Source organism: Equus caballus, chromosome X (assembly GCF_041296265.1).
Source record: "Equus caballus isolate H_3958 breed thoroughbred chromosome X, TB-T2T, whole genome shotgun sequence".
Taxonomy (NCBI): Eukaryota; Metazoa; Chordata; class Mammalia; order Perissodactyla; family Equidae; genus Equus; species Equus caballus.
In genome coordinates, this window is record NC_091715.1 from 24,810,411 (window position 1) to 24,836,426 (window position 26,016).

A 26,016-nucleotide genomic window follows, 5' to 3' on the forward strand; every position below is an offset into this window, starting at 1 on the left:
CATGGCTTTAATAATACTGGTTCATAAATGGCACTGACATTTCATAACAAAGTTTTTCCCAGAATGGTAAAAAGATAACGACTCTACAGTTAGTTTCTCACAAAGCTAAATTAATTCAAAATAAAAGGTCTTTTATTCTCAGATTCTTTCCTACCTTTCTGGCATTAAAATGTCCTTCAGATCTTAGTTTTAAAAAATGTCTATACCTGGCAACCTTATGTTGGTTCTTGGGATTTTATGTTAAAAACCTGAAACTTATCTCACATGCCTCCTAGGTCCTCATTCTCTCTGGCCTTGTGCTCAAAAAGGCTCTTTGCTTCTAGGTTAATCAGTAAATCCTCTTATAGGAACAGTCCCTACTGAAGGTGAGGTCAGTGACTAAAAGGCTAAAGACCTCCAGATGGAATTCGCCCTGGAATCTGGAGCAAGGTCAGGAGGCCAGAAAACATACGTGTGAAAACACTGGAAACGCTCACTGTGAACTGTACACGAGATTACGATCTAAGGTAAGCAGCCCTCCTAAGCAGGGGACAAAAGGCACTGAGATCTGGGGACGCTTTCAGCAGTTACCATTGGGGCTTAAGCACATCTTCCACTGGAAACTAATAAGCTGACTTGTGGTTTATCAATTTGTCTTTCATGCCAAATGGCTGGCGTGAACATTCCCAGGAGGTAAAGAGAAGTGAGTTCTAGACCCTGAACCTTTACGGAGGCAGAAGGCGGCTCGGGCTCAACCAGGAAGGTGATCTGGGCCTTATAACAGAACCAAAAACTCCTGGGTTCTTCAGCCTATTCCTAGGACTAGAAAAAGGAGATGAACTTGTTTCTCCAGCCTCAACTGACGCTTTTAACTGCCCTTATCACCCACCTTGTATCTTTTGGCTCATAACTCCAAAAAGATGCAGATTTTTAAAACAGTTTTCTTTTTTGTCTCGTGGAAGAATAAAATGTATATTGTTAAAGCTTTCTGTTACAGAAAAAATGTTCTGTGTGCCATTTCCAGAAAAGATCCTTTCTCATATAGTAGTCTTTACCCTTTAAAAGAACAAAATGCTCCGAAAACCGAACACTTAAAAAAAACCTTATCTTACTGCTGTTGGTTTTTAATAGACAGGCTCTAAAAACTCACTTTAATACTTTTCTAGGACAGGCGACTTTTTATGTTATGAAGTATTTATCACAGGGTGGAAAACTTAAGATATTAAACTACTAAATGGTTACATTCTGTCCGTCTATGCTAACTCCAAACAGCCTTCAATTTTAGATTGTGGCAATGCAAATGTTTAATACGAAAAGGTTTTTCACACTCCTCTTTTTTCCAAACTACACACATAACTGATAAACCTCTTTGAACCTAACTAATCCAGGATACCTAGGGATTCTCTTGACTGTTTAATACTGTAGGGGAGGAAAAATTTTTCCCTCTACCTTTCTGAATTCTTGGCTGAGACCCTCCCTGTAGTAAAAAGACAGATTAATAACAGAAAAACAAAGTTTATTAACACGTCTACCTCACATATACGCGGGAGAGACCCAGGAAAACTGAGTAACTCCCCCAGATGGCCCAAGCTATCACCTTAAATACCATCTTCAGCTAAAGACAAAAGAAAGATGTTGGGGTGAAGGAGCCAGTTAAGGGAGGTTAACAGGCAAAGCACAGTAAATAAGGGTCAGGTTTGTTATGTAGATTTAAGCCAGTGCCTTTCTCCACTGATAAGATTCTCGTGATCCAGAGTCACAAGACTCTAAGTACAGAGAGACACTTAAAAATGGAGATTGTCTTTATAAATGTAAATATCCCTTACAAAAGGGTAACTTCATCCTGTTTTCAGAGCTGCTCTTGCAGTTTCTTAAAACAATCCCAAGGCCAAAGGCACATTCTAGGGTGGCATATTCTGCTACCCTTCAGCACCATAACGCTTTAATTTGGAATAAATCACTCTGAAGTAATTTAGCAAAAAATATATTTAAAAGGCATCTAATTTAGAGTTATCGTTGATCCTTACAAAAGACACTGTTCATTCCGTCATAGGGAAGTACTGTTTAAAGGGAAGCATCTAAAATCCGAAAGATGTTTTGGCTGTCTGCTTTCATCTGATTTACAGGTAAGAAATCTTTTCTGTTTCATGGAATACTTAAGAAATTAAGATATTTCAGGCCTCATGGAAAATAAAAACTGAAAAGGATACGCATAGTTATACACAAATAAGAACTGAAGTAAATAGGTTTTTCCTTTAAGACTTTTTTTTTTTTATTAATGTTATGATAGATTACAACCTTGTGAGATTTCAGTTGTACATTGTTAGTCATGTTGTGGGTACACCTCTTCCCCCTTTCTGCCCTCCCCCACCCCCCCTTTTCCCTGGTAACCACTGATCAGATCTCCTTGTCAATATATGAACTTCCACCTATGAGTGGAGTCATATAGAGTTCGTCTTTCTCTGACTGGCTTATTTCGCTTAACATAATACCCTTTAAGACTATTTTTAAGTGGATTAATTGCAATAGACTAAATTTCCATTAAAATGACCATCCTCAGAAACATCACAAATCAACAATTTATCAGTTTAATCAATACTGTTTATATTATATAGTAATTAGAATATAGAAAACAAACTACTCAAAAGGATGCAACTAAAATTTCAAAAATTCTAAATATTTTCTAGTTTCTAAGATAAATGAAAAACTCATAGAAAAGCTGTTAATTTTCCAATAATGGGAAATATGCCAACGGTAAAGGAGGAAGGATCTGTTTTTTAATTATATGAAGTATAATGTAGTTTCATTCTTGGCTTATTCTTAGGTTGGGATCTTTCCATCATTATTGTTTCTGTACTAAGGGGAATTTAAGAAATATCAAGTAGAATACTCGCACAAACTCAAACATATATAATATTTTTAGAAACCTTATTTCAACTGAATCCCAGGATAAAGTGCAAGAAGCATTAGAAAACTTCAGCGAGAAGTTATAAAGTCCAGAGCTTTCAAGTTTTTAAAATTATTTACTTGGCCTTGCTTTCTAGATACTAGTATCTTAGAGTGATCTGTCCAATATGGTGGCCACTTGAAATGTGGCCACTCTGAATTGAGATGTGCTGTAAGTGTAAAATATACATCAGATTTCAAAGATGTAGTATGAAATAAAGAATGTAAAATATCTCACTACTAATTTTATATTGACTTCTTATTGAAATTATAATACCTTGCATATATATATATACAGTCATGCACGGCATAATGACGTTTTGGTCAACGATGAACTGAATATATGATGGTGGTTCCATAAGGTTAGTACCATATAGCCTGGGTGTGTAACAGGCTATAGCATCTAAGAGGTTTGTGTGAATACATTCTACGATGTTCACACAATGACGAAGTCACCTAATGACACATTTCTCAGAATGCATCCCTGTTGTTAAATGGCACGACTGTACTAGATTAAAGATATTAAAATTAATTTCATTTGTTTTCTTTTTTACATTTTTAATTTGGCCACTAGAAAATTTTAAGTAATGTATGTGGCTTGTATTACACTTCTATGGGACAATGCAGCCGTAGAAACTCAATAGAGAGAGTAATTTTTTAAAGAAAAAGTCGGTCTTTACACGTCACTCTTTGTGGGTTAGAGCATGTCTTTGGACATTTTGCAAAAACTCTGGACACACAAGTACGAACCATCTGCAGCTACTGCCTGGGTGTCATGGACGTCCGCCTGTACTTTGGAGGTCACGCTAATTCTTCGGGCTTTCCTCTCAATTGTGCAGGGGTCTGACGAGTCTGCATAAGAAGTGAAGCCAGGAAGAAGGGATCAAGCCATTCATTAGAAGAGTGGACAAGCTCACAAGGATCGCTCACAGGACTCGCCCAGGTGAGTGCTACCCTTTCTGTTACTTCATGTTGCCTCATCTTCTCCTCTGAGGGCATATTTAATCCTGCTTTCACAACCTATACAGAGCAGTGGCTCGACAACTTTTTCCATCCTCTGCAATTACTTGGAATAAGTGCCTTATTTCATCAGTTTCCCACTTTCTAGTGGGTTAGGGGCACAAACTTAGTGATAGTAATTCAATGTCAACGTGTAAGCAAAATTTAGGAGATTATACTTTAGCAATTCCCTGATTAAGCAAGTTACTAGAAAGTATACTGTCCACCTAGGGCTAACTAAAGAAACCATTACAATATTAAACTACAACAGTTTATAATTAAAGAGGAAGAATAGCAGTACCTGAAAAATCAGAACTCAACACCATGTACTGATCCCACGTGCTCCCCAATCATTTTCACAAATTCCAATTACCGATGTGTATAAAAGCCCAGGAGACACTTTACAACATGTACTGCAGGTGTCCCCATTTCTTGCTAGGGTATTATTTCTATTAATTTATAAGTTATTAGTAAGTAGTCCTTTGTATTAAGTAAAAACAAAAAATGGCACACATTGTTTGCCCTTAAGAACCAAAAAAAGATCTTGCATTTTTAGTTAGTTCTGAGCCCTTATATATAAACAGTCCCCTAGCACAACCCAGGTTTGGAAATCACTGCTCCAGAATCCTAAACTGGTGCTCAGGCACTTAAACACTCCATTATCAGCGTAAACAAAAGCAGAATAAACATCTCCTTAGGCTCCAAAGAATAAGGTTAAAGTTCTATTATAGTGTCACACCTCCTTTCACTGACTCTTAGGAACAACCCTACAAAATACACAAGCTGAGCATTTGGACTGATCACCTCTCTGGTGCACAGACTGGATCTGCACAAGGTCAGGTGGCCAAGACAACCGGGACTGGCACGCAAGCCCGGGGACACCAAGGCCAGCGCCCTCTCCGCTATGAGTTACGAATGATAGGGTGAGGGGTACTTACTGAATCAGCTGAGGGAGGAGCTTACACGCATACTATATTGCTTAACTGCAAAGTCCAGTCCTAATAGGTTTCTCTGGTTCCCTGTCTTTCCTTCTGTTTCTTCCTAATTATCACACTTATTATTCAGATCAACGTGTAAATTCCTCTTGGATTTCTAGCATACATCTGTACATAAACTCCAAGACATTTATTCTAACCAATAAACCAATTCTACGAGTTATTTACATTTTAATTGCTTTTTAAACTTAAGTGGTACTGCAAGATAATCTGTATTAAACTAGATAAACTTGTAGAAAAGGCCGATTTAGTTTAAAAGAAAACAAATTTGACTTCAAAGAGAAAAACAAATAGCTTTTATGAATCTGTGATAAAAGGCTTCCTAAAGAATTATAGAATTTAATCAAGTTCTGTTGTTTTATAAGTTTTAACAGAAAAAGGTGAAAGGTTTAAAAACTACACGGTATATAACAGCACCATTTTATACTCACCAACAGCATGTATTACCTAGTAATTAAACCTCAATTCGATTTCTAAAGAAATTCACTTATAGTGAAGATGTTCCTTAGTTGGCTTTCTGGTCTACTTTTACTAAAGCTCTGCGTGCGGGGTGTAAGCTGCTCGGGGTAGGAGTCGTGTTTTGCCTCTGTGGCGCCCAGCATCTGTCTACATCATCCATCTACATATTGTGCATTGGAGACTTATTTAAGAAACTGAGAGAAATTGGAATCCCATTATGGCTGACTCTAAGGGACTATCCAAGATAGTTGGAGCTAATTTTGTTTGAATTCAAAGTGCCATAGAAAAGAGCCCTTTTAGTGTAGAGGCACCTGTAGAGGGGTAGATGCAGCTTGATATTAAGGGCACATTAAGGCAAGCCTTGCCAATTCCCAGCTGAGAAGTACCCAAATGGGAACCTCTCACCTCAAATACCTGGTGTTGGTCTCAACCACAGAAGGCAGAAGGACATCCCTGCAACACTAATATCACCACTGCTAGAAAACTGTGAGTGAATTCTCCTTTTCTTTGTGAGTTTTTCAGGTAAAATATATACAATGAAATAAATACACAAACCTGAAGTGTACCACTTGACGAGTTTTGACAAACGCGTACACACCTGGGTAGTCCAAAGCCCTATCGAGACTTAGAATATCACCATCCTCCCGTGAAAATCCTCCCATGCCCTTTCCCAGTTCATCCCCAACCTCAACTCCCACAGACAACCACTGTTCTGACGATTTTTTTAAAACCATAATTTAGCTTGTTCTAGAATTTCATATAATGGTCACACCATTTTATACTTCCGCCAACAATGTGTAAGATTTCTGATTGCTCTATATCCTCACTAATGTCTCATATACCTTTGGAATTTTAGCCATTCTTGTGGGTGTGAGGTGGTATCTCAGGATATTAATTTGCCTTTCCCTAATATCTACTCAAGTTGAGCATTTTTCATGTGCTTATTGGCCATTTATGTATATTCTTTTGTGAAGTGTCTGCTCAAATGTTTTGCCCTTTTGGGGGGGGGGGAGGCGGGGTCTTGTTATTATTGTGTTATAGAAGTTTCTTATATTCTGGATACCAGTTCTTTACCAGATATGTTTTGCAAATATTTTCTCCCGCTCTATGGCTTGCCTTTCCACTTTCTTCTTAATTGTGTCTCTTGATGAGCAGAAGTGTTGAATGTTAATGAAGGGTAATCTACCAATTGTTTTTCTTTTCATTGCTTCCTCTGTCCTGTCTAAAAATTTTTATCTACACCTAAGTTGCAAAGATATTCTATGTTTTATTCTGGAAGCTTTATAGTTTAGCTCTATGTTTTATTCTGGAAGCTTTATAGTTTAGCTCTTACACTTAGGTGTGTACGACCTCTCTCAAATTCTTGTGTATAGAATCAGGTAAGAATCCAAATTTGGCTTTTTTCCATATGGATATCCAGTTCTTCTAGCACTGGTTGTTGAAAAGACTTTCCTTTCTTCACTGGTTGCTTTGGTGCTTTTTGTCGAAAGTTAATTGGCAGTATAAGTGAAGTTCTAGTCTGCGCTCTCTATTCTGTTCCAATTATCTTTTTTTTTAATCTCTGTGCCATTACCATACTGTGATTACTGTGGCTTTATAGTAAGGCCTAAAGCTGGTTAGCATAAGAATTTAAACTTTGCTCTTCTTTTCTGAGACTGTTCTGGATATTCTAAGTCTTCTCCATTTCCATGTGAACTTCAGAATCAGCTTATTCATTTCTAACAAAAAAGAAAAGCCTAGGGCTGGCCCTGTGGCCGAGTGGTTAAGTTCACGTGCTCTGCTGCAGGCGGCCCAGTGTTTCATTGGTTTGAATCCTGGGCGCGGACATGACACTGCTCATCAAACCACACTGAGGCGGCGTCCCACATGCCACAACTAGAAGGACCCACAATGAAGAATATACAACTATGTACCGGGGGGCTTTGGGGAGAAAAAGGAAAAAAATAAAATCTTAAAAAAAAAAAGAGAAAAGCCTAGTGGATTTACAATTGGTGGTGCATTGTATCCACAAATCAGTATGAAAAGAACAGGTATCTTAACAATATTGATTTAATCACAAACATGGTATATTACTTAATGTACACAACTCTGGTTAAATTTATTTGTGCCATGTTTTTTGATGGTGTGATTTTCTTTCTAATTTCATTTCCCAATTGTTTGCTAATATATAAAAATAGAGTTTTTTGTATACTGACCTTGCATCCCAAGACCTTGTTAAATTGACTTATTATTTCTAATAGCTATTTTTCAGTATTCTTAGGTTTTCTTTGTAAATGAATTTTGTCAGATGCTTTTCCCTCTATCTAATGAAATGATCATATGCCTTTTCTCCTTTATGTTGTTGATAGTCCATTCCTGAGCTAAACCCAACTTGGTCATGATGTTTCATCTTTTTTAGATATTGTGAATATTTCATTAAGGATATTTTTACTTTTATGTTCATGAGGGATATCGATCTGTAATTTTGTTTTCTTTTCGGGGGATGAGTAGGTAATGTCGCCTCAGGTTTTGGAATCAGTTCTGCTGGCTACATTTAAAAAAAAAAATGAGAAGTTTTCCTTCCTCTTCTATTTTCTCCAAGAGTTTGTTTAAGATTGGCATTATCTCTTTAAATGTTTGAGAGGGGACTGGCCTTGTGGCCAAGTGGTTAAGTTCGTGCGCTCTGCTGCGGCGGCCCAGGGTTTTGCTGGTTCAAATCCTGGGCGCAGACATGGCACTGCTCATCAAGCCATGCTGAGGTGGTGTCCCACATGCCACAACTAGAAGGACCCCCAACTATGTACTAGGGGGCTTTTGGGAGAAAAAGGAAAAATAAAATCTTTAAAAAAAAAAAATGTTTGAGAGAAGTCAACCACTAGTGAAACTATCTGGGTCTGGAGTTTTCTTTGTGGAAAAATTTTTGATAATGGATTCAATTTCTTTAACAGATATATAGCTATTAATATTTCCTATTTAATCTTTCAGTAGGTTATATTTTTGAAGGAACATGTCTATTTCATCTAAGGTGTCGAGTTGATTGGCATAAAGATCACATTCCCTTTTTTTTTTTTTTTTTAAAAAGACTGGCACCTGAGCTAACATCTTTTGCCAATTTTCCTTTTTGTCTTTCCTTCTTCTCCCCAAAGCCCCGAGGTACATAGTTATATATATTAGTTGTAGGTCCTTGTGGTTCTGCTATGTGGGACGCTGCCTGAGCATGGCCTGATGAGAGGTGCTAGGTCCGTCACTAGGATCCCAACCAGAGAAACCCTGGGCCGCTGAAGTGGAGCGCGAACTTAACTACTCGGCCACGGGGCCAGCCCCAACATTCCCTTATTTTAATGGATAACCCATTTTTCATTTCTGATTTTGGTAATTTGTGTTCTTTCTCTTTTTTTCTAGATCAGTCAACTTTAGGGTTTATAGACTTTGTTAACTCTGTTATTTCTATTTTCTATCTTCTATTTACTTTGTTCTTTTCTAGTTTCTTAAGGTCGAATTTTAGGTCATTGATTTTAGATCTTGTCTTATATAAGTTTTTAAAGCTATAAAAATTTCTTTCTAAACACAAGTTTTAACTATTGTGTAGTAAAGAATTTGCCCTTACCCAAAGAAAGGTGTCCCTTGCTCCTGGGAGACAACCTCTAAAATCTTGAAATTTCTCCAAGTGATAGGAGTGTCTTTATTATTTATGGTGGGCCCTTCAGACCATACCTGAGAATTTATGCTAATGAGGTAGCTCATGTCAGACATACTGTCCACCATTTCTCATCAACTTAGTCCTCTGTTCCGTTAACAACTTTTCAGTGCACTCCTTTAAATCAAGTAAGTAATGCTTCTTTAAAAGACACTCAGGCAAAATCAAGTTTAAAGACTCTCATATTATTAATCCAAATGGTTAAAGTGATTTTAAATGCAGATCAGATGAAACATCTATGGTAGTATTAAACAATAAAAAGAACAAATACTTCACTGCAACCTATAAAGGAAATACTTAAAAACACTCCGTACTGAGCTTAAAATATATTGAAAGCTATTCAACCAAAATATAAGTAATTTAGGTCAGATAACATTATTTAGATAGAGTTTATACATTCTCTGATTAAAAATGTCTGATGAGATTTTAAAATGTTACATCCTTAGGTAATTTTTTTTTTAAGTAAGGCATTCTCCACTATTCTATCTTCATGATCAATCTATCTTGCTTAAAGCAAAAAGGATTAAGATATGAAATGCATATACTTTAGCTCAGTCTTTTTTTTTTTTTTAAAGATTTTATTTTTTCCTTTTTCTCCCCAAAGCCCCTCCAGTACATAGTTGTATATTCTTCGTTGTGGGTCCTTCTAGTTGTGGCATGTGGGACGCTGCCTCAGCGTGGTTTGATGAGCAGGGCCATGTCTGCGCCCAGGATTTGAACCAATGAAACACTGGGCCGCCTGCAGCGGAGCGTGTGAACTTAACCACTCGGTCACGGGGCCAGCCCCTAGCTCAGTCTTGAGAATTTATAAAAACATGGGCCATTATTATAATAAGGGGGCAGAAGTTTATCTAAATTCAATGACAACATTTAAATTTAATTCAAATTAATTTTTTAACACACTGAAATGCCAATTGAACATCTGGTACATAAAAATGAGAACAGGTTTGATGCCTTTAATATTACATAGAAATGTGATTCTTCCAAATCTTGGTTATGTAGGATTTATTTTTATTTTTATTTTTTATTTTTTTTTTGAGGAAGATTAGCCCTGAGCTAACATCTGCCGCCAATCCTCCTCTTTTTGCTGAGGAAGCCTGGCCCTGAGCTAACATCTGTGCCCATCTTCCTCTACTTTATATGTGGGACGCCTACTGCACAGCATGGCATGCCAAGCAATGCCATGCCCGCACCTGGGATCCGAACCGCTGCACCACCGGGCTAGCCCCAGGATGTATTTTGTTTTTGGTGAAAAAACACCTAGTCCCTATCTAATTGTTATGCTCCCTGTTGAGAACACAAGGATTCTTTCGTGGCCTGTCAATTAAATAATCTTAGATTTACTGCAGATCAAACTTTCCATTCTAACGTAAGACTTTTAAATTTTAATATTTACTTCTATGATGTTTGTGACATTTCCCTACTCACCTTTTTTAGATGGCTTGGGTGGTACAACTGGGCCAGGTTCTATGTTGTCATAAAAATTATTCATGGCTTTTGGATCAAAGTTTCCTGTAAAGAAAATAAAATCACCAGGCATTTAGGACTCTTTCTCCTGCTATTGAATTTTTTGTTATTTATCTAAGAGGGGAAACTGTTTTCCAGGGTTTTAAAACTCATTATATCATCTTACCCTCCTCCCACTGAAATTTGTGAGAAAAGATCCAAGCAAACTACCACACCAGTGTCCTGTCTAAAATCTGTCACCCAAAGGAATATTTTTCTGACTGTAAAGCTAAGTGTCCTTAGGCAGGATTAAGCATGTGGCGCATTTAGGGAGGGAAATGAAGAAGAGAAATGAAAGGATGGCTGAACTGTTTTCGCCTTTTTTAAAAAATTTTAATGAACAATGAAAAAATTTAAATATTGAAAGTTCACTTTCATGTCTTTCATAATTTACCTTAAAATTTTATCCATTATAAATTCAACTGGGGAAGAAGCCAAATATATAAATTTACAAAGATTAATCAAGTTGCACGATAGCAGTAGCTCATGGATTCCTATCCAAGAAAAACTTAAATGTTGCTTACAGATTTCTCAATGATAAAAGATGACATGGCGCCAATTTCAGAATAAGAGAACAATCCCTGAGAATTTTGTCTTGCCACAAAATTTTCACCTCTCTCAAAATGTTCACTCTCTGATCTCTATGTCTATTTTCAGCCGCATCTCCTGCCATGAGTCCTCCAAGGTCACTTCGGATCCAGTGGCAGCTTTGCTGTGAACCTAACACTGCAATCTGCTTGTTCTGCACAATTCTAATTAAGCTTTATAACTGTACTTTTGCTTACTTACAGAAGATGCTATATGGTACTGGTAGTTCAAATATATTGGATCTCTTTATTTCTAGACCTAATTTTTTTCCCAACAAAAGTTTTCCTCACCAAAACCAACAATAAAGATGCTCTTCATCAAATCATTCACTGATTTGCATCTAGTCTAAATTTCCCAAAAAAATGTCCAGGTTCCTTCTCTCACTTAAAAGTTTAGATTGGAAACTCAGAATAAAATTTTTCCAGAACACGAAAGAGTAGAGTTTAGTGTAAAATGGATATATTTGGACCCTTTATGAAAGGAGATTTAGAAATGCTTAAGCACCAAAAAGAGCTCTTCGCTGCCCAATGGAGACCAAAAACACAGCTCTTCGCTTATAAAACCTTAGTAGTGGTTTCCCCGGCAGGAACTATTTATTACAAATGCTTTTATCCATTTGGATACGCTATTTTAAGATAGTTCTGAAAATAATTCCTATGATGGCTCATGAAAGCCACAATGCTATATTAATTGGGTCTTTTTATACTTTAAGATGCTGCATATATATTTCTTCAATTACTTAAGTTACAGCTGATGTTCTAATTTCTAGATCCCATAAGGCTTACTATAATTAGCCTAACCAAATGTTTGAGTGTTTCTTTCTTTGCTTCAAAGAACACACAGCAAAAAAAAAAAAAAAAAAAAATTGATGAAATCTTCTAATATAGTAGCCATAGTTTGTATAACCCCCACATTATGCATACTAATTCTTTTATTGCTTAAAACTAGTAGGCAGTAGAGTGACTAGGCTTCTGAAAATAACTTTAAGGGTACCTGACTAGATTGCTCAACTTTCACATTCAAATTTGCTTCTGCCTATTGTTCACACAGTTCCTTATTTTTCGGGTTGTCTTGCTTCTACTGTTTAGTCTTGCCTAAAAATGGCAATGGGGTACTTTATTGTATACTCTTAACGTACAGTAGAAGCTCTCTTAGCTGCCATGGTGGGGGGGGGGGCTAATTAAAACACAAAATTGTTAAGAAAAATCACATGTCAACTTTAATATAACAAAATATATAAACATAGCAATATTTTAATGTTGGACCAAGATCTTTCCTTTACGTCTATTGACTCAAGTTCTTTATCGTCTTTCTTACCTAAACTATACCTATGATGACCTAAAGTGGGGGTGGGCAAACTTTTTCTGTAAAGGGCCAGATAGCAAACATTTTCGGCTTTGTGGACCTGTAATGCAGCCTCTGTTGCAAGCCCTCAACTGTGCTGCTGAAGCATAAAAGCGGCCCAGACAATAGGCGAACAAACTGGCATGGCTAGGCTCCACTATAGCTTTATTTACAAAAACAGGCAGCAGGCTAACTTGCTTAACCCTGATCTGTACTTTCCTGTTTTGATTTCTTTAGAATGGAATAAGAAAGATACTTTAATTTGAGGATAGAATCCTCTGAGAGAGATTTTTATGATTTTCCTCCTTAACCCTTTTCAGTTGTTTTCACCCATATCTAATGCACAGTCCCTATTTTTCTTAGTGAGTTGCCTTTGAGTCTTTAAAAAGCATTTGGTTTTTATAGAAAAAGCTTCTCCTGCATTCATGTCAGTTTAAGAGACATTAAATTAAATTACAGAAGTACAGTAATTGGCATAGACACGTTTGGGGAAGAGGCACAACTGACTATTGCTAAGTAGACAATCCAACTGATGGGCAAAAGCACATGGCCATGCCAGAACACAGCCTCCTAGTCAGGAGGATGCAGTGGCTGTGGACTCGGTCAGTTTCTATTTTACAAAGGAAATGAAGAACATCTCTAACCTAGTAAGCTGGGTAAATGAAAGTCAGTTAAGAGAGCTTCTACTTACTGCAGTACACTTCTGTAAGAAATCCAATAAAACAAAACCTCTAAGATAGAGTTGGATGTTTTCATGCAATAGATAAAATATAAAAAAGTGGCATATGGAATTTATTTTAAAACTGAGAAATCTGATATTCTGATTTGGGATCCCTATTTTTACAGATACTTTAGATGAATATCACACAGTATGAATCGAATAAGTTTTAGACTTAAAACCCGTCAATTTATAAAATATTCACAGTAAATGACTAAAAGAGGATAAACGCAGAGTAACAACACAGAACAATCTTAATGATAAGAACTTAATGATGAAATTGCCGAAGTAAAACTATTTTTTGATCCTTCAAATCTGATCTCTTGACCATGGGGTTGGAGGGATCTCTTTACCAGGACTGGAATCTTATAATGGATAAAAACTCTCTCTTAAACTTGTAAAACCAAATGATTGCTATTTAAGCAGCTTAAAACACCACACTATTACTTATGGTTTACCAAATAATCAAGTCTATACCTCTAGATTGAAGGAGGTCAACTTCTTTCAGTGTACAGTCAACATTTATCTGGAGTTGTCTGTTCATGCTTCTCAATCTTGTCATTTCCTCAGGCTAGTAAGAAAGGACCCAAAATAGCAATTGTGGGAAAGTCATTATCAAGCCCAACATTTAAGAACTGCTATTCATGTTAATCGTTCTGATTGGTTATTATCAAGAATATGGCCTTAGTCCACAAGAGGGCATGTTTAAGAAGTCCTATATGTTATGTTTTTCAAGGAATAGTCAGGTATAATGGGGACGTCAGTGTGGCCACATATAAACAAAATCTGCATAAAATGTGGCAGACTAATACTAGACTGTGTTCTATCACACAAAATACTCCCATTTTAATCACAGAGCACTGAGAATACTTTACGTCTATGTTTTCATGATAAGGGAAAACTGTAAGGATAAATCTTTTAAACAAGCAATGTCCATGATTTTAGTCTTGTCCAGGCTGGTAAAAATTACAACAGTACTAATTTTAACTAGAGCTTACTAAGTGCCAGGCACCGTGTTCACCAGAATTCTCTCACTCTTAAAACAATCTTTCAAGGTAAATACTAATATAACTCCCAATTTATAGATGAGGAAACTAAGGCACAATGAGGTTATATGATTTTCCCAAAGTTATAAAAGCTAGTAATTGGTAAAGCTAGAACTTACACAGAAGTCTTCTATATAAATTTATATAAGAAATCTTTTTGTCTTTTTTCCTAGATCGAAGGAAGCAATTAACGTAGCACATGAAAATTTCAGGAAGAAATGGATTCCATTCTTTCTCCAACAGTGTTTCCTTCTGCCTTGACCTTTCCAGTCCAGCCTGCTCCCTAGGCCTTTGAAGGGCATACATGAGACACAAATGTGAAGAGAGCCCTACTCTTCAGTTAAATACAGCTTTTTGGAAGCCTTTATTTCCCCTGACATTCTGACTTTCTTTACTATTTACATATACATATATATATAGTAAAAAATAAAGTTAGGGTTTAGACTCCAGAAGCATGGGTAATGAAGCCTTCAGCACAGCCAGGTGGTAACTCAGTTACTGAAGTGATTTCAACTATATAAAGTAAAAGATAAATATCTGCTATGATAGGAAGACAGAATAAAATCCTCTTCTGTTAAAAAGATGTATTCTGCTAAAAACCAAATATATTAAGAGTGAAGAAAAATGAGCAAAAGGGGCTATCTTAATTCACAGTAACGCAAGATCTTATGCTGTTAGGAGGTGTCATCGGAATAGGTGGGAATGCCCAGTAAATTAAAAGCTATCAAAAGTTTACAATAAGTGATAAAACGGGCAGCATATAATAAGGGCCATAATCCCTTAAAATGCTAGAGGAACACAGAAGGCATTTAGAAATATTAGGGATTGCTTTTCTTTTCTCCTTCCTATGGGCAAACCTTATGTGACATTAACATGTAAAATGTTTACATGTTTACAGCTTGTCTATCAGGCAATATTAAATGAGTTTAAAACATACCTGAGCATTTATAGTAAAGATTAAACACTTGTTCAGGGGTTTCAAAGAGTGATGCTGTCTTCCTAGGAATTTGTGAAAGAAGCTATTTTCTTTGTAGAATCATACTGGGAAGTCAACTACTTGAAGGAGCTGATCCTTCCTATTTTATTTTGGGGATGGGGGGATGTTGCAGCCATGGTGGTCCCAAATAGTAAAGCTCTGTAACTAAGTATGGAAATACTATAATACACTTTATAGTCAAGAGGCTACTGCACATTTGCTTATAACAACAACAAAAACAGCTCTGGTCAACAGGCTCACTTCCAAAGACAGTAGAAGCACTGGAACTCACCAAACTGACAGTTTGATGATTCCTATGTCCCTTTTCATAGCTTCTGATTAAATTTGGGGGGAAAAAGCTGTTTCATTTGTCAAAAAATATGCTGTATTTTCATGGAGGAGGGGTTTCAAGATTCACTGTGTGTAATTTAGAGTTGTTTGTAAAATACCAGGATGTTTATATCTAACATCTCAAAGTAAAAAATTCTAAGCTTTTTTCAAAAGGCGACCAGAAATACCTTATTAAGTCAACTGTTTCAGCACTTTAAGAAGTTGTCTCACAGAGACCAAGGTAAGACCAGTGATATTCTTTGGTGGCTTGGCCCCAATCGTGCAGCTGGGGACTCAAAGCTGTGGGTTAGTCCGAAAATCAAATCAGAACAGGATTGGGGGGGAGGGGCGGGGAGACGGACTTGGGGGAGGGGTAGTCGGCAGCTCTCTACTTATTAAAATCTTATTTACCCTGCAAGGTATAACTTAAATTCCCCTCCTCCAGGAAACTGTCTCATCTTTGACCCCTACTAGCAAAAAGCTAACATTTCTACCTCAGAACTCTGAAACTACTTCATATCACTGCCACTGAGCTGGCCAGCACTTCTGATTTACTGTCTTATGTTATCTTCTCTCTCTCTCTCACACACACAAATGCATATCGTGTCACATACAGATCTCTTTAAGAGATGACATCTTCCACAGCATCTAATACAATGCTTTGCAAATAGCAGATTGAGAAAATGATGGCCCTCATGCATCTCGCACTTCTGCCCTTCTTAGAAAGATTATTTTAAATCCCTCTAAGTTTCTGCAACTGCATATGTAACTGGTCTCAAATGTGCTTTCCAGTCTCACCAGGCACACACATTTCTAACCAATTTTTTTATACACTGCTTGATAAGAAATTAGTTTGAAAACTTGAAAGTAAAAAAAGTCAATTCTCTATTGCGTAATCCTACATGAGTGGGACAATGATAAGGATAGCCATTTACTGAGCACCTACTCCACTTAAGGTACTTTACATACAATGTCTCTTTATTTGACAAGATTAAAATGTACTTGTTATAATGCCCTCTTACAGATAAGGGAAATCAAATGCAGAGAAGTTAGATATAGCCAGCAAGTACCAGAGCTGTTCTGGCTCCACAGCCTATATGGAAGCTTGCAACTATGTCATTGTGCCTCAAATGAGCCCATGAAGAAAAAAAAAATTCTAACAAAGTATTTATTTCTTGATTAATTTCCTACATAATATACTCTCATGCTTATACATGGTCCTAAAGTTAAAAGGAAATCAAAGTTTTGCAAAATGCTTCCGATTTGTGTACATATAGATATCTCAAGTAGATTTTTCAACATTTATTTTACAAGAAGACTTACTATTTGTTGGGCATTGTATAAACTGTTTAATGTATATTATCTTATTTAATCCTAACAAAAATCCATGAGATGGGTACTCACACATATTGTAGATAAGAAAACAAGCACAGAGAAAGTTACTTATCCAAAGATATGAGTGACACATAAGTAGCAGAAGTAGGTTTCAAATTCACACCTGAATTGGAAGCTCACTGTCTTAACCACCACATATAATTGTCCCTCAGCCATGCACTCCTAATAGTCTTGCATTTTACTTTAGGCCTGGCAGCAGAAACACATGGGAATCACACACTCAAATTTCTCATCTCTCAAATATTATCACCCAAATGAGCTACCAATTTCTGAAGCTGGGTGATGGCTATGGTGGGGGGAGGGGGGGTTCACTATACTTTTCTGCCTATTTTATATATCTTTGAAATGCTCTACAATAAAAAGTTAAAAATAAAGTTACAGCCCAGGGCAGCAGTTTCACCAACTTCCCTCTTTTTCTAAGGAAGTCTTATCAATATAAGCTCTCATCTAAAATCTGTTGTTTTGAAGTAGCACTAACCTATACTACATTAGACAGCTCTCCACTTCCAACAACAAAAAGTCAACAGGGCTTTATTGAGCAGGGATTATCACACAGCAAGAGCTTCCTAGACAAAGCTTATAGGACTATTTTAGAGACAATGACTTCCATGCTACAAAGAATTTGTTTATGCTCTACAAGTACCTAAAGGGCTCCAAAGTGCCCAACAACCATAGGTGGATTCCCACATAGGTTACGCTCTTCAGCATCGCCCCCAATCAGGGGGTTCAGTTAAGATTTCAAGTGAGGAAAAAATGAGGTAGAAATTTGATTTACACTAATACTACCTTTCACTTAAAGATAGCTTTGTAATTTTCCAAGTGTTTTAAGTAAAACCCTCCCTTCTTACTCTTAATACTGACTATACTTAGGAATTTAGTCAATATTAGAAAAAATTTCATTAAAATATTAAATATGCCTATTTCTCAATTATCTCCTCCTCAAAAACTTCCACTGGTTCCCTATTACCAGCAGAATCAAGTTCAAACACCTCAAGCTTAGGGTCTAAGCCCCACTCCACCTATGCCCATTAACTTGTTACGACATCAGAAATCTCAGCTGAAGTGAGAACTGTATTCACTGCCTCCCTAAAGTCAGTCTCCGTCTTGCCCTCAAGCCTTCGTTACCTCCTGTTCTTTCCCCTTCTAAATTGCCTTCCCCTTTGCTCACTACCTATATAGCAATATTATACCACTGAGGGCACTGGTTCCTCACTGTTTTTCCCTTCAACCTACTAACCTTATAAAAATCAGATGAAAGCTACAGACCCGCTTCCATATCAACACACATGTGAAACTCTGCACATAATTTCAGGTATTTACAGATCTCCTTTGAAGCCACAAACCTCAGTTAAAAACTGCTCTATGAGGGCAGAGCTGCAGACATGCTGTCTTCCAAGAGGCCTGACATACCTGCCCACTTCTCTAAACTTGCAAACTCTGAGAGATTACTCTCCATTTAGAGAAGGTAGAAAAATAAGGAATGGCTCTGTGGAAAAAGCAGAGGTTAAGGCGAGCCCTGAAGAACAGATAGTATTTATACATGCAGAGCTTTAGAAGGGCATTCCAACTGGAGGATAATGTGAGAGAGTGGAGAAGTGTGTCAAGTATATACAGAAACTAGTTGATGTATGAGTTCTCTCATGACCCGTGAGCATACATGGCACTTACCACTGTAGTATAGTTATCTGTTGATGGATCTATTTCTCCCACTAGCAGGTATGCACTAAGTACCTAGCATAGGACCACATTCATAAACTAAAAATATGCTTGTTGAATGGATGAATGTGACAAGGTGAAATGACATGTTGGATCATAGAAAGCTTGTGATGTCACAAGATTTTAGAAGACTGGTTTCAAAATGTTCAGACTTGTTTACGATGTTAAGAATTCATAAATATTAATAACATGTTAAATAGATATTATCTGAATCCTTTCATGAGAGCAGTTCCTGTTAGGACCACCGGCAATACTGTCGTCTTAGTTTCTACAGCTATTCACACCTAACAAAATTGCTCTGCCTTAAAATAGTCTAGAGTCAACACTTTCCCCAAATTCAAACTGATCTCATTCTAACTCGTTTGAATTAATGTACTTAGAAAAATAACATATTTTTGCTTAGAAGAATAAATGAACACATAAGAACTATTTACAAAATATGTGGTCACAGTGCACTTTTCATTTCTATTTTGACAGAAAGCAATTTATGGTAAATGAGATGCTATACCCTGATTGTAATGGTCAGTATTTGAAAATTCTGATGAGCCTATGGAATTTATACATGTGAAAAAAATAAAGCATCAAATTATGTCAAATTATCAAATTTGAGAACTACTGAAGGCAAAGTCCTTCATCTATTGTTTAGAAAACAGAAACAAAACTCTGCCAAGGAAGAGAACCTAAAGGAAAAACAAGCGGCCTAGACAGCCAAAGCGCCCACCTTCCTATCCATACATCCCAACAGGTCACTTACCGTTGGGGTCGCAGTGCTGCAGCTGACCCTTCTGAGCCGTCTCTGCATCAAGTCATGCTCCATACCGTTCACTTCAGCCTTCAACCGCTCTAGCTCCTCTTTCTCAAGTTTCAATTGCTTTGCTAACCTCTCCATCCTTGCTCGCTGATGTAACAGCAAGGCTATAGCATTACAGATAAAGTCATTGCAGAGAATAACAATGAACAAGTGACCAGGAAATTTTTATATGCACTGCTAATGTATAAAATACCCATAAGGAACCCTGTCATCCAATTTGAGTTGGCATTTATTCTCATGTCTTTCTAATACTACTCTCCCTCCATATCTGCTTTAATTTAGCTCTTGTAACTACTGCCAAAATGACACCACCTCTACATCCCTCTTTCCCTAGTTTCCCTAAGAATCTCTTTAACTATAGCTGTGTGTGTTTTAAACAGGCTCAATACCACACATAGTGAATTACAATCATAACTACTTCCCTTCTTATATACTGAAAGGTATATAAGGTAAATTCTCAGGTATCTTGAAATAGATAGACTTCTAACATACTCTATTCTCCTTTACATTTAGTTAGGCCCACTATTAACTAATCCAACAATGTTTTTCATTACTAATCCCGCTTCTCTTAAATATACATTACTTATAAATATCATTAGACCCTTCAGGAGATCTTCTTTAGAAAAGATTCAAATTCTTTCACCTAGTGAACACTAGTCCACCCTCTATGAATCCTTTTTCCCATTCTGTAGTTTGTATTTTTGACACTATCAACTTCACTTGTCTATATTTTTCTCCCAATGTTCTTCCTAAAACAAAGGCTTATTACATCACTATTATCATGTCTACATTTTCTTTTTTCTCTTTTTTTTTTTTTTGCTGAGGAAGATTCACCCTGAGCTAACATCTGCTGCCAATCTTCCTCTTTTGCATGTGAGCTGCCGTCATGGCATGGCCACTGACAGACGCGTGGTGTGGGTCCATGCCCGGGAACCAAACCTGGGCTGCCGAAGTGGAGCTCACCAAACTTAACCACTAGGTCACTGGAGCTGGCCCTACATTTTCATATTTTAAACAAAGTCTATAGATGACTCTGAAGCACTAACCCTATTCTTAATAGTAATGCTATTGCCCAATATTTAATAAATACTAAATATTTAATTAAACTAAACTATTTTGTTTTGAACAGGAGATTGCTGCCTCCCCACAAAGATCAAATTTCATAAAAGGGTGAAAATTACCTTGTGTATAGGCATAGTCATCTGATCCAGAACTAGAACTCCTCTGATACCTATGGCTTCCCTTTTCTCCCCCAGAGCCCGGTATCACTGAAATGGGCTGGATAGGTTCTGGGGCTGCAGAACGCTCTTCTTGGTCCACTAAATTTAAAAGATTTTCAGTCGTTGCTCGGCCTACTGTAATTTTAAAAACTGTAGTTGGGTTTGGTATCACCCGAGGAGATGGTGATGGAGCACACGAAGGTCCGGTTGGCTGTGTATATGTAATATACACAGGGTTAACACTAAATGGAGGTTTCGGTTGACTGGATATCCCTCTTGAAGGAGAACTTGAAGGTGGCGTGGTGGCTGTGTACAGAGAATGCTGATTCCGTGGAGACGGTTGATTACTGATAGGTGAAGGACTCCTATTAATTGCTGTCCCAGGTCTCTGAGAAGGTTCAACTGTAATTTCAATCTTCTTCATGGATCCTTTGGGTAAGCTAGATGTTGTGTATGGGAGATAGGCTACTGAATGGCTTCCCTGTTTCTGATAGCTAGGAGGTCCTTGTTGATATGGATGGGGTGGAGTAGTTGAAGGACTAGGTGGCATAAAGACATGAGAACTTGGGTGGCCCAACTGGGAAGGTTGCACTTGATGCTGTGGAGAGCTGAAGGGTGAAGGACACTGAGAAGGAGGTGGTGAATGGTAAGCAGCTTGAGGAATCTGCTGTTGTTTGGGAGAATACTGAGAAGGCTGATAGTTCTGTTGATGTGGATAAACAGGTAAAGGACGTTGGCCATAATGAGGCACGGGGCCCTGCGGTGAGGACTGCCATGGCGCACTCTGAGGAGTTTGTCTTCCTGGTGAACTCTGAGATGTCTGTCTAATGTAAATAGAACCAGGAGACCCATAGAGATTGCTTGGAATTTGTGGAAGAATTTGTAAAGCTCTTGGTACAGTCTGTCCAGAGGGTAGGTTTTGGGATACTGTAACAGTAATTGGATTTGTACTATACCGAGGTATGTGCATGTATGAAGGAGGTGGCGGCGGTGGTGGTGAAGGCCCTTGCATAGCAGATGGATTCATTCCTGTTTGCATGGAAGATGGCTGTTGAGGTGGCTGTGAAGGAGGAGTAGCTGCACTTCTATTCTGTTCATTCATAAAAAAAGGATTGTAATTGGGAGTAGCAGCCACAACAGCTGGAGCTGAGTGTGGTTCCTGAACTAAACATATCAGCTGTTTACCTGCTGCATGCTGTGGATCAATATGTCCATCACTTGAGCTATGTACCAGTGTTCGACCACCATTAAGTTGTGCTCCATCTCCTGGGTGGTAGCTACCAGGAGAATGGATACCCAGGTTAATATGCAAAAGGCGATTTCTATTCATCCTGTTGTCATCTGGACTATGGTATTCCATATATAAGTATTTGCTACTCTCCTGTGAAAGGGCTCGGCAACAGGCTTCAAGATTGTTGTTATTCTAAGGGAGAAAAATGGTAAAAGTAACATTGGCAAAATTAACACACCCTAATAGTGGAAGTCAAGCTTTGCCAAAGAGTTATGCAAATACAATTGTCCTAGAATAATTAGAGAACACTACTTCAAGCACAAAAAGCTTCACGATCATCTATCCTGAAAAGGAGATTCCAAACATTTCATATTATTGTACAGACATTTAGCTCACGTGACTAGTACTACCACTACTGCTACTGCTACAGAAACGTAAAGTACCTACTAATGAACATTGTGACTCAACCCCAACTGTTCTGACTCCAAATCCAGGACTCATTTTATACTTGTTGCATCTCAATAAATTAAAATGTTGGGCTAATCTTGGATTCACCACAATTGCTGCAATATACAAGTATAAGTAATATCCATCATTAATATTTAAACTGATAAACATGAAAATAACGATGTTTTAGTTTTCAAAAGACCACAAAAGGAGAAAAAAAATTATAATGAAATTCCTGAAGAGTCAAAACAATAAAAATTCTAAAGCAGCCTTCACTTTCCTTTTAACCAAAGTTATCACTACATAACTTCAACTGTCTGTATCATTATGAAAAATTAAGCTAAACAGAGAAATCAGTAAAAAATAAGCCCACTTTTTGAACTATGGTTCTATGACTTTACCAAAGCTATGGCAATTTAACACAAAAAACCAAGTCTTGACTGCCTTAACGAAATTCATTCACGCTCCCAGAGTCTCAAAACTTTATCCACTGAAAGGTAGCTGGGTAAACTTGCAAAATCATTTAAAGATTTGATTTTTTTGAGTTATATACACACGCAAAGATGGTAATAGTAAATTGACATTTTAGATGTTCCAATCAGCAGTAGTCAAACTAATAAAAGGTTCCCGCTTTTTTAATTTTAGGATGTTATAACGTAGGTTTTCCATTAAAACACAGAATTCAGAGTAATAGTAAAATTAGGTTAGTAAAATAGTAAAGTGACCATGACTGCTTTAAGTTTCAAATAAAACTCTAGTTTTTGTTCTCCCCTTAATCCATAGGTTTATAAACAACTTGAAGGAGAGACTTTATTTTCGCTTTTTGTATTTTTTTTTCTTTAGATAGCTGTCAGTGACATCTTCTAGTAGGCACTCAGTTTGAATCCTCCGGCTCCAAATTTGCTTAATATCAAGCTTCTCTCTCTTGATCAACGTGATTTTCAAACAGGATAAGAAAAAGCCCAGGGGCTGGCCCTGTGGCCGAGTGGTTAATTTTGCGTGCTCTGCTTCAGCGGCCCAGGGTTTCGTTGGTTTGGATCCTGGGCGTGGACCTAGCACCACTCATCAGGCCACACTGAGGCAGCGTCCCACGTACCACAACTACAAGGACCCACAACTAAAATATATACAACTATGTACTGGGGGCTTTGGGGAGAAGGAAAAATAAAAATCTTTAAAAAAACTTTTTTAAAAATGAAAAAAATTTAAAAAGAAAGAAAGAGAAAGCCCAAACTTTGAGTTTTCATTATTATTCTTATATTTCAACAATTATGTTTTTTTCCTATGGCTCAGAAAATATTTTTTAAAGTATTTGAATTTTAATATCAAAAACTTTATATAAGGAAAAGGATAAAAGTTATCTATGGAGTTTGATAAAGCCAATTGTTTAAATTTCTGAGAATTCATTTTGCAAAGGTTTGCTTGACTGAATCTCTTCTACTTCCTAAAGCTTCAGTATAGTAATGTACTTTTGGCCTGACATCCTCTCTCTTGAAATTACTGTTATAGTGGAAAGAACAGTGGGAGTCAGGAGACCAAGAATCTAGAACTGGCTTTCCAGTTAACTAGTTAAGCGCCTGTTGTCAAGCCATGTAACTTCCCAGGATCTCTTTCCTCATCTGTAAATTACTTGAGTAGATGAACCCCAAGCACTCTCCCCACTCTGAAATTGTGGCATTGTATGTCCTGTTTTAGGTTTAACCTTATTTGATTCTCAGCAGAAGTGAAGTGTTTCATTTTTACATAAAATGTACTTTTTCCTAAAATAAATATATAGTAATATATGTATGTGCATATCTATGTATATTTATGAACTAGAGAGAAGGTCATCATAATTGAGAAACTTTAAGTTATTTCAAAGGGAATGAATACTAGCCTTTTAGGTTTAGCAAATTTGGAGCCAAAGGATTCAAACTGAGTGCCTACTAGAAAATGTCACTGACAGCTATCTAAAGAAAAAAATATATAAAAAGTGAAAATAAAGTATCTCCTTCAAGTTGTTTATAAACCTATGGATTAAGGGGAGAACAAAAACTAGAGTTTTATTTGAAAACTAAAGCAGTCGTGGTCACTTTACTATTTGACATTTTTATTAATGATCGGGAAATTTCATGTTTTCTACACTGAATTAGGTAGCCTAATCAGTATCATCACAAAAAGGATCCAAATTCGAAATGATACAAAGTTGGATTTGTCAGCCAATTTAAATGCATGTCTACAGTGACAAGTTGTGTAAATTTTTTTATAAAAAAAAATTAAAACCACAAATACAAGATATTTAAGTATTATCTTTATGGAAGTATTTTCAAAAGAATACCACCAGAATAGATGCAAATGTCATATCTGACCTGCTAAATGTCTTAAAAGAAAAAAACTGGATAAAAATTTATCAAACAGTAAATATGAAGAATAGTTAAAGAAATCAAAATTGTTTAGTTGGATAAAGAGGTCAGAATTTTTTTTTTTTAATTTTATTTTTTTCCTTTTTCTCCCCAAAGTACCCCGGTACATAGTTGTATATTCTTAGTTGTGGGTCCTTCTAGTTGTGGCGTGTAAGGGGTCAGAATTTTTAAGAACATATGAACACTCTTGAAAGGACTTAGGCACATAAGCGTCATACTCCTAAAAAGTGATCCTAAATCAAGGGATGACAGACCAGAGAGAGGCTTTAAGGCTTGTATATGAAATGCAAACTATTGAGTCTCATATTTTCATGCCAACAGAGAAACTTTCCAGAGCCAGTAGGTGGTAAGTCTTCCTACCAATAAACTCTATTAATGCCAAAGGGACAAAATAAGTAAAAGACTTAGGACAATGTAAGTTATCAACAAATGTTCAGAGTTGAATTTAAATTCCATTCCTTCAGTTTACTAAGTGAGATGAAGACACTAAGCTATGAAAAAATACAGGTAATAAAGGGCTAAATAAAATTAAGTTAAAAATAAAACAAGGTTAGAGCTAGGTGCGGTCCTAAGATAGGTGTGGAAGGTGACTGCTAGGAAGTGGTTTTAACTAGAGGCCTCACTCATGTTTGGTTTCATGTCAGTGGGAAGTACCTTTGTTCTACCAGAGACCAAAATGGGGCTAAAATAAAGAGTGTAAATTCAGACTGGGAATGTGCGTTAGAAAAAACAAAAGCAAGCTATAGCACAAAACCCATAAGCCCAAAAGTCTAGACCTAGTAGACGGGCTTGCAAATAAAGGAAGCAGCTCTGTTACCACCACTGTTCAGTGAGTCTCTATTTCTGATTAACCTCAACTGTATATAGACTTAGGCTGTATCCTGAGCCGCTCACACTGCAATAAGGTACAGTTTGCATATTACGCCATAAGGCAGAGTTTGAACTGATTGTGTGTGCGAGAAGTCCAGTGGGCAGGACAGAAGTGCTGCTCCCAAAAGTCAACCAAATAGGGAAATGTTATAACCCCAAACCTACTGAGATCCTGTGAAGGATGATGCAAAACTCAACACGGGGAGTGTTAGGCCTGTTTCTCTGTTGCCCCTTGACTGGGAAGACATGTTCTATCAGAGATGAAAGACTTATTTCAATAAAAGACAACAAGACAAAAAGAACATGATTAAACTAAAGAAAGTAGCCTTACACTTACAAATTAGGCATTAGTAAGCATTTAC

The 26,016-nt window shown here is 37.1% G+C and overlaps 1 protein-coding gene and 1 long non-coding RNA gene across 16 annotated transcripts in view; one reads left to right on the forward strand and one right to left on the reverse strand.

Moving 5' to 3' along the window:
- The window catches only part of TAB3 (TGF-beta activated kinase 1 (MAP3K7) binding protein 3), a 68,539-nt gene that overhangs the window by 4,607 nt on the left and 37,916 nt on the right, over nucleotides 1-26,016 (reverse strand). For 6 of the 15 annotated variants that reach the window (XM_070257246.1, XM_070257249.1, XM_005614057.4 and 3 more), the window contains 4 exons: nucleotides 20,666-22,127; nucleotides 19,428-19,588; nucleotides 13,688-13,781; nucleotides 10,483-10,566 (listed from right to left, as the gene is read on the reverse strand). In XM_070257246.1, coding sequence (XP_070113347.1) covers nucleotides 10,483-10,566; nucleotides 13,688-13,781; nucleotides 19,428-19,588; nucleotides 20,666-22,127 — 1,801 coding nt within the window. Of the gene's footprint in view, nucleotides 1-3,675; nucleotides 3,778-10,482; nucleotides 10,567-13,687; nucleotides 13,782-19,427; nucleotides 19,589-20,665; nucleotides 22,128-22,382; nucleotides 22,499-26,016 lie in introns of all 15 variants that reach the window. The other 9 variants (XM_005614055.4, XM_070257243.1, XM_070257245.1 and 6 more) reach the window with 4 other exon arrangements.
- LOC111771602 (uncharacterized) lies at nucleotides 3,762-14,623 on the forward strand. The gene is made up of 2 exons (XR_002805512.2): nucleotides 3,762-3,868; nucleotides 14,430-14,623. It is a non-coding gene; the product is annotated as an uncharacterized lncRNA (long non-coding RNA).